The sequence below is a fragment of the Athalia rosae genome, chromosome 1 (genome assembly GCF_917208135.1).
Source record: "Athalia rosae chromosome 1, iyAthRosa1.1, whole genome shotgun sequence".
NCBI lineage: Eukaryota > Metazoa > Arthropoda > Insecta > Hymenoptera > Athaliidae > Athalia > Athalia rosae.
The window spans coordinates 20,035,759-20,045,331 of record NC_064026.1 but is presented as its reverse complement, the minus strand read 5'-3'; the positions used below and the strand labels follow the sequence as shown (position 1 = coordinate 20,045,331).

At 42.4% G+C, this 9,573-nt stretch overlaps 1 protein-coding gene across 1 annotated transcript; it reads left to right on the top strand.

Moving 5' to 3' along the window:
* The first annotated feature begins 6,261 nt into the window (after positions 1 to 6,261).
* On the top strand, positions 6,262 to 7,639 carry LOC105684755 (trypsin-like). The gene is made up of 3 exons (XM_012398379.2): positions 6,262 to 6,587; positions 6,832 to 7,147; positions 7,445 to 7,639. Exons 1-3 carry the CDS (start codon positions 6,262 to 6,264, stop codon positions 7,610 to 7,612), a joined length of 810 nt encoding a protein of 269 aa, XP_012253802.2. The 3' UTR covers positions 7,613 to 7,639.
* Positions 7,640 to 9,573: the final 1,934 nt, after the last annotated feature.

Here is a 9,573-nt window from a genome sequence, read left to right as displayed (position 1 = left end):
GCGCCAATGTAGCATTCACTGAATCGTCGAACTTTTCCAATTTTCCTCTCGATTTGCAGATTTTCCACCGCCGCCCTGAACCTTACTTCCACCATTTTCGTGGGTATTCATGTAGTAGTAATATGCGTCCGACTATCGTCGTAATTAATCCTTGGCAAAATAATTGTTTCTATTTTTTCTTAAATTTACTGCAGTAAAATTACCGCACCATTAAGATTGTGCGGATTATCGAAACGGATCTATAGCGGATAAATTGATTTGACGTATTTCATTAATGATAAATGTATATCTACACGTATACAGGTATACTGTTGCGGTCGATATAAATATTCGTCCTGGCATTTCCCGAGTGAATTGTTCTACCGAATTTCCAGCACATTAGTCAACTGACCGCCGGAAATCGGAAGCGAGAAACTGTACCATCGGAATGCGAACGCACCCTGTGCAGGTCTGCTAAAGATTAACGCAAATCTAAGCCAGCTCGCTGGTCCTAATCCTCAGTTACCTCCTTTGCCCACTAAACAATGGGATTGCTAATGGGATTCCGTCATCTGAGGGAAATCCTCTGGCTCCCAAAGTCAGGAACGAAAGGGAAAGGACAGTGGACTTCGCGGGGTCACTCGTACAGGCTTACTCTCCTCCGTTCTTACCCTTTTCGAGACTCTTGATATCATTTTCACCCTTTCCCACAATCCTATTACGGCGACTTGTCGCAAAACCCACTAAAATCAAATATACCTACCAAACTGAATGCTTTTTATTTGTATAACTTATAAATTCGCAAACGCAATAAAACTAATGCTTTTTCATCTATGCAACTTGCACCCGTGCATCGCGTTTTAATTCGTATACATTTGCTGTATCAAATGGCGGCTTTAATAGATCGGGATTTTATTCCTACGAAACTACTTTTGCAACGTTCGCTTTTCAAATCAGTTAATAATATCGAGACGCCGTTGAATAATGTAGTAGGTAGGTATACACGCAAGGTTAAATTTTCCGCAATAATAGCGTAACGACTTAAATCTTGGTGGCGCGGTGGGTACAAGTGAATTTAAAATACCACGTTACATTTTTTCTCCCACCCTACTGGCGAGCGTGTACGTTCACAATATTACGTTACCTCTCACACACGCAAAATGTCACCCCGCGTGCGTGGCACCCCCTCCCATGACTTATGTGATCGAATTCCACTCGATATAACGCACGCATGTCGCCAAACCCTTAAAGCACCCCACCGACTTATACATACGGTATACGAGGATTACTTCGAAGGCAATCTTAAAAAGTATGCCATTAACCGTCCGCCAGACTTTCGGGGATCGAAAGCAGGGGTGCCTTTCGCTAGATTTTATTTAAACGCGGGGACCCCCGCAGAATTGCCAAATAGTATATTCCGTCGAAATGACAAATGGTGGGGTCATATTTGATATTGTTTCGTTCCGCTCACAGTTATGCAGGCTCCGTAACACCCCCCCCCCCCTCCCCCCCCCCCCCCCCTCCGTACACATCAGATAACCCGCCGAATTCGTATTTGTCTCGGTTCTTCCGAACGCATCAAACCGATACTAATTTTCGGTACAACCGACACGTAATACGTATCGATAAAGTTTCGAGTATCGCGTACAACGTTTTATCGAAAGACGATATCATACGCTCCGACGAAATCCCTCGTGAATTTATATACATATATTCAAAAGCAACGTGAATTTCGTCCGCGACTTTCAATTTACATCGGCTCGCGTTCCTTCTCTCTATTGACCAACCATGCAAGAGCGATGGACATCGCCGCGCGAGGGAACGGGAAAGGTTTTTGCGGGAATAAAGAAAGTGCCGGGACAGAGGGGCGTGTAATTTGTTCGCGTTACACCGTGTGGAAGATTGAAGCTCATTGTCGAGGGCTGGTGCAGAGCGGTACGGTACCGACTTTAATGAAAAACTGCACCCTTCGATACGTGGATTTGTTCGTGAAACGTGAAGCCAGGACATTATGAGTCCATTCGTAGCCCGAAACTTCCTCATTTCACTCGATAATTAGAATCTCGCAGGACACCGCGCTCGTACCTGTAACGTCCAGCCCAATACCTACGCGTCGATTGATTGCGCGCGTTCGACTTGTGTAAAAAGCGCTCGATCTCTTCGAAAGTCAGGAAAAAATAAAAACCCCCGTTTCAAGTCCGTCACGGGTTTGCGCTATCCCAGAAATAATCGTCGCTGCGATTCGGTGGATTTTAATTTGAACTTGTGTTAAGTAAATTAAATCGAAGAAAACCAAACTACAAATTTTCATCTCTTATATGTAGCTTGTTCTAGCCAGCTGAGGGTTGGGAAAATTTTTCAATCAATCCAGCTATCCATATATTGGCGCAAAGGCTACCGAGTGCACACAATACGGGGGTGGAAAAATAGGCGAAAAATCAGAGAAAAAAGTCTAAGTAAAGACAACGGTATCGTCGCAGTCTCTGGTAAAATTGCCACCAAATTCTTCGAAGCTTTTTCGAGATAAAAAGTATTGGTCAAATATTGGACGTCTTGAGACTCCTCACTTCGGTGAATTTCTACACTACGTAATAGCAAGAAAAATAAGAATAAAAAAAAAAAATATAAAAAAAAAAAAAAAAAAAAAAAAACAACCGCATCAACCCCACTTACAACTGCTGCTGTTTTTGCGATCACTTAATAAACGTTGACGCAGATCTTGTAAGTGAAACGAAGAGTTTGCTCAACGCGATGGTGGCTGCGTAAGCGAATCGGAATATTAGAACCCATTCTATGGATCAGACACCCGAATCACTCGTCTAGACAAAAATTTCACCTCATAATATTCCGAAAGCTAACGGCGGCGTCTGTCTATGGAGAGATTACTGGATCCAAAGAAGAAAAAAAACTCACTTTCCAGGTGGGCGTATGGATACAAGTTTTTCTGAAGTCGAATCAATCTCATTGTCAGATTCACGAAACGAAAATTCACACCTTTTACGTCAAATTTGCCATCACTCCGAAGAGAGTCAACGCGAGGTAATCGAATACATTCGATTTGCGATGGATAGATACGTACGTACGCACATATTGTTAGTCTGGCTATTCACGCCTTTATAATTTAGTCGCCTCTTCGATTGTAATTTTTAAGTTCATTCATTTCAGAGCAGGTCCGCTCGGCCGTGAAACATTGTAAAAATAACACGACTGTTGGTCTTAAGTTTGACTTGGGATATTAGGTAGAATTAACGAAAGTACACGCATTTTTCTGAGCACATAATTTCAAGATTAATTTCACGCTTCATTCCGTTCGTTGTCGTGTCATATTCTTGTTTAATTGAAGTTCTGTTCAAGTAGATGATTTCTCAGCTCTATGCTATCATATTTTGAATCCCGCCTCTTCGTTAACAATCAATTTACCGATTGATCCATTCCATATGGCTAATTGTAAGATAAAATAGAATAAAATTCTCGCGTCTGTATATGAGATAAAATTTTCACCAATGGTTCATAAATTCGAGAGAATCTCGGAGGTAAGCTTCCTCTCGTCTATACTGACCTACTTAGCATATGGGTATAAGTATACCCGTAAAGACGTTGGTTAACGTTATTCAGATTCTGTCACTTTTCGCGAGCCACAGCGACAGGTATGTAATACTGAAATTTCCAAGAATCTCGATCACTTCACTTGATGTTTTTCAAGATCGTTGAATGCATACGATACACCCGCGAATTTCGTGATCGACACTTCGCAAGCAACTTTATGAGTCTTCTACGCATCACGGCGAAAATATGGAAACGAAGATATGGTATGTGTGTATTGTTCATCGGTTCTCAAATTCTGGAAAAAAATTTTACTTAGATTCGGAATTTTACTCGGAATAAATGGCGGACCAACTTACACCGCTATATTTCTTGCGAAATCAATTATAATCTTTCGTACCATGGCGGGTCTCTGAAGTATAACATGGCAAGAAATAACGTTCCATTGTTAAACGGTAGCGGAAACGAACGGCGTTTCATGAAATAACTGAAAGTGCGCGGCCCTTGTCGTGTTCCAGCGTACCGTATACCATGTAATTTTAGCGTATTGTAACATTCGCGAGCAATTAAAGCTGCAGACAATATCTTGGGTCAAACTAATTTGTGTAATTATTAAGTTAAGAATTCTAAGCCCCGGACTTTCGTATTATTCCTATCAATTGCGCAACTTTTAGGTCATGACTTTAGGTTCCAGCTGTAGGGTTCGTGAAATATGTGGGTAATAAAGTTCACTGTCACCTACAGACCGGACGGTTGAACATTCTCCTCGGAAACTCACCGATTTACCTAACCAATTTCAATCAAATTTTAATGACCATCGCGACTTATTTATATCTCCTTTATTCGTGAACATTTTCCCTAAAAAATTACGCCAATAAAATTTCCAACAACAAAAGTTGTAGCCAGACGTCAAATGTAAAAACTCACTTTTCCTTTTCTTTTTTTCATTTCAAAAGCGGAGTATGAATCCCTGACGTGCTTTGTATTTTACGTAATTTATTCTCATTTGTTCACATCGAATGTCGAAAATCGAATGAAAATACTTGAAAATTTTATCGTCTGCAAATATGTGTTCCACGAATAATTAAAATTTCCCTTTTTCGTGTTAAGCTCCACTGCCTAAAATTTTATAGACGGCCTTCAATCGCCGATGACAGACGTTCATAAAAAACAAAAAACGACTAAAAGCTGTCATCGAGGCTTGATAGGAAAGGTGTATTTTAAAATACGAATAATCCAACTCCATTTCTGGGAATTAGGATCCTTCCAGACTACCGAGTTAGCCATCACTGTTTGGTCGATTATTGTTTAATGTTTACCAGACCGAAAACCTGCGGTTTTAGTGGATTATTGTTGATAAGCTAGACTCGACTTCAATGGACAAAGTAACGGCGGTTCGACGGTACGACAACATTTTTTTGTAACTGTAATAAAAAATAGATACAATAGGACGCCGTCGGGTGCTTCAATATTAGAGATTAAATGACAACGAAAATAGAACTCTAAAAATAATTTTTAAGTCTCAGGCATATTTGAAGTGTATAAAAATAGCAGTTGTTTTATCATTATAAGACTTTTTTTTTTATCATCGTTTGGCAAAATACTCGTATAATCAGAACATGAGTAGATACAAAATAAATGAAAAAGTAGAAAGTTGATGTTGAATGAAACGACTCGATTACCTATATAATATCCAGAATAGGAAAGCGCGCTGTGGGGGGGAGGAGAGGAATTATCAGTCTGTATAAATGAAAAATTCAGTCGGAATCTTGTTAAAAGGAAGAAAACCATAAGGACCACTTTCCTAACGATATACAGACGCCTGTTTTCATTGCCGCATGTGCGCTAGTTAGCCCTTTTTGATCATTTACATGATCTAAACCAGTTTTGAACGTCGCACAAATCTGGATCGACACATGATCAAGGTGAACCATAATGAATCGAGTAGATGGAAGAATGTCGAGTGCTCCCGTTGCGTAGTGCAACTCGTCTGTCTTCCGCATCCGCATTTTTCTTAACTTCCTATCGAAACGGAGGGCATTCTCTCCCTCGAGATCGGCACTTCGAACGAACACAGTAACCAGTGAACTTTGTTGCGATCACATCAGTAAGTTCCTTGGTGCGCGTTGTGCTTCTTGCCAATTGATGCGGGTCATGTGCGTAAGACTTTTATTTGTTTCTGTCCTGTTTCATGAATTGTACGCAGAATCAAACGGTGAGAATTTTTATTGATTATATCGATTCCTCCTACTCTTTGGATTTGTTAATGTTTGATTTTCATCGATGATTGAGAATTGTGCCTCAGAGTCAATTGAAATCTCGCGATGTTCTGATAGAGAAACAAAATGGCGATTCGACGGATAGTAATCTTGTAGCGTCTGAGTTCAGGTGAAGCGCGCAGAAGAATGTATTAACAAATTGAATTTCTATTGGTCCAGTTCCTCGCCGTTCGAGATCTTATTAAAAATTAAATCCAGCGTATAAACGTGTTCGACTATCGATCGTGAACCGGAAGTAAACGTTACATTCCCAAGAGAGCTTTTACGGCGACGCCATTCGTCGGAAAAAGGCAAAATATACGTTTGAACGATACACCGTTTCCCCTTGAATGATATTTTTATTGTTCGTCACCTATGTATTTGTGATCAATGCAAACGAAAATGACATTTGCCAAGTTCCAAAAGTATGTAAAATATTAAAAAAAAAAAACCAAATTATTTTCCTCCGGCAGTTACCTCTATGATCTTCGAACTCTCGCTACTGGCCGAAAGGCCTACAAGAATAGTCGGTGGAACGAACGCGAAGACGGGTCTTCACCCTTGGCAGGTCTCCGTGCATTGGGGGGATCCCGATCGAGGGTTAGAACAGCGTCACGTATGCGGAGGGAGTCTTCTGACAGCGGGTTGGGTCCTGACCGCCGGACATTGCAAGACCCTCGCCCCGCAGCATCCTCGTCCCTTGGGGCGTTTTCTTGTTCTGGCCGGAAAGTATAAGCTAGGCACAACCGAGGATACTGAACAGAGCAGCCGTGTCACCAGGACCTTCATTTATCCAGGTTACTCGGGGTAACATGTCGAGAGACCCATGTCTTGAAAAAAAAATTTCCACCCTCGCTTTTTCTCTACGGTTCTGCCTCCTCCTTCCCCCTCTCCCTCCCCCCCCTTTCCCCCTGCCGCACGGTTTTCATCGCGTTTTATTATACGAGTTCATAAACAACTGCAGACGGTCGAAATGCTTCCAAATCGTCATGCATACTTCGCAGCTATAAAACGCGGTATTTAATTCTTTATGATATCGTTGAATTTTCAGTACCGTAGCGCCGTACGATATCGCACTCATGAAACTGGAAAAACCGTTCGAGTTAAACCCTTTCGTGGCAACCGTGAGCTTACCATATCCAGAAACCATCCCTCGAGGCGACGCTATGTTGACGGGATGGGGTAGCATCGGCCGTGGCAAGAATTTCGACGGTCCTATGATCCTGCAGGAAGCTGTACTCCCTATTCTTGACTACGACATTTGTAAACGCGCCCTTGATAAGGCTCTACGTCACGAAGGACGAAACCCTTTGCACCCTACTAATATCTGCACAGGTCCCCTGGACGGTACGAAGTCTGCTTGTAAGGTAAACCCTTCTTTTATTCACGAATATGAATCATGTATAAATACATAATACAACCGGAAAAGTTATCCCTCCCTTATAAATATACCCCCAAGGAAAAAGCTGGATCACAATCTATCTTACCTTTAATATTTCCAAGAATATGTTCCTCTATAATGAACAGGTATGGGTGAGTCGTGTCCCTTTTCTGCGGCTTATGTCAGACGGATAATTTTATGGCGACTGAATTCACATCCGGTAGGAATCTAAATATTTTTCAAGGAAAACTGACTAACATGATATTTATTCGGTATCTTCCAGGGTGACTCCGGTGGACCTTTAGTAACTGAAAACGCTTTTGGCCAAGCCGAGGTTATCGGCGTCGTATCCTGGGGGCTTTTTCCTTGCGGAGGTCGGAACGCTCCCTCGGTTTATACCCGAGTATCCGCTTACGTTACGTGGATTCATAAAATAATGCTCAATCATTAGTTCGAATGTTAATAAAACCATATATTATTCGTTACCCAAATTGGCATTTTACGACTACTGCTTTTTATTTAATCGAGTTCACCATTATCGTTATTATGACTGTTCTATTTTCTTTTCTTTTTTTTTTTTTTACAGATCGGTAACTTTGTTGTTTTTCCTATTGGGAACCGTCAACAAAATAATCAGATCACTGTTTCTGATAACTGAGTCGGAAATTTTTCTACGTACTAAGAAGAAATATGACAAACTTTTCTCATTTGTCTCCCACTAGGGAATCTATATGTACTACAGTATTCTATTAATTTCAATACCACGATAACAAGCATTCCGAACTAATGAAACTATACACAAAGATACCCTCACTATCGAACCACCGTACTCATCCACTTCGCAGAACTTGTTACTGCAGCGGAGGTATGAGCTTTCTTCGTCAGATCGTCTGCGAAAGATATTCTTTTATCATCGGCCGTCCGTTATTCACCGTCGCAAAAAGAACGCCAGCGCCGTTAATCGGGATTAAATAGAGAGCGGTTGAGGGATGCGACGCTCGACTTAGGGGTTGGAAGCGGCAATGGCCAGTTTGAGCTCTGATGCCTGGAAAGTGGGGTCCGGCTCAAAGCACTGTTGATGAAGGGGTTAACGGACGGTACAGTGCGTGATATATATATATCATACTGTGACTGTAAGCTTTACACGGGTCACCGCGTACCGTGGTCAACGCGGACACGGGGTCATGTATCAGTCAGCGCGTATACGTTTACAACTGTGTGCACGGACGAGCGAGTTGTTTCACCGTTTGCATCTCTCGGACGCGTAACGCGTACGAATACCGACGGAAGTTGCCGTGAGCAAAAAGTACAACTGCCGATACGGCCAAGACGGGGGTTGGAATCGTTCATCGCGTGTGTACATATGTGTGTGTAAACATGCTGCAGAAGTTGCAGCATGACGTTTGAATTTTGATCAGTCGGTATAAGCCATCCGCCGCCCTTACTTGCGTATGACCAGGTATGCGTCCTACATAGATGCATAATGTTTCGTCTCGTGGCTAAGTTCTTTATCCGCGGCCGCACGCGTACATGGGACGTCAGGGTATGTAGATTAATAAAAATCCTCCGACCACCCGGACAGCTCTCGCTCATTTGTATTCTAATAACACGCGGGTTTATAGGATTATAGCTGGGCCACCATTTCCAATGCAAACACATTAAAGTGCCTTAACCTGGCCGAGCAAGTCGCAAGCTGGGGATGGGTGACCCTCGTCTTATTTGAATCTTATTTGACGGGCCCTGGCGCTGATAAATTCCATTCCACTAAGTAGCTGCCGTCGGGTGACGTGTCGTGTTCAGCTCAGCCCCTATAGCTCTTTCGAACATCCAACACCGGAGGGAACCTGAGCGCACGGTTACAAAGAGCAACTCGGAAAACCACCCACCACCTCTCACCCTATTTTCTACACACGCGTTTCGTCATCCGAAAGCTCACCGAGAATTTCTCAAATTTTTCCCGCACTTACACACCCCGCGCAATATTCACGGTTCATTTCACCTGCGCGCGAGCATACAGCTCCACGAATACGGGCATTTTGACGGAACTCTACCGGACGCTCCTTTTCCCCCTTTTCCTTTTTGTTACCTTAATACCTCAAATTCGCGAATGCTCCGAATGTCTCTTGGCATGGGAATTTGATGTTGATATTATACACACCGGGGGCGAACGGTTGATTTGCCTCTCATATATAACTCCGGATTTTAGGTGATAAAAATGAGCGACTTGATAAGTTGTTTGCTTTTCGTTCTCTTTTCTGAAATATCGGTATAATATGATTCGCTTAACTTTGAGCTCGTTCCAATGGTCAGACTCCGATATACAATTGAGAGTGAAAAGAAGGCGGGTTATATCCCGCGGGGTAGCAAACTTTTAGATTGCAAGATCATGTTGATGCGCCAACTCCAGACAGT

Coding starts and splice junctions, on each gene's coding strand:
- LOC105684755 (XM_012398379.2), top strand. CDS start 6,262: ATGATCTTCGAACTCTCGCTACTGGCCGAAAGGCCTACAAGAATAGTC. Junction 6,588..6,831: donor ATTTATCCAGGTTACTCGGG/GTAACATGTCGA, acceptor TTGAATTTTCAG/TACCGTAGCGCCGTACGATA. Junction 7,148..7,444: donor GTACGAAGTCTGCTTGTAAG/GTAAACCCTTCT, acceptor GGTATCTTCCAG/GGTGACTCCGGTGGACCTTT.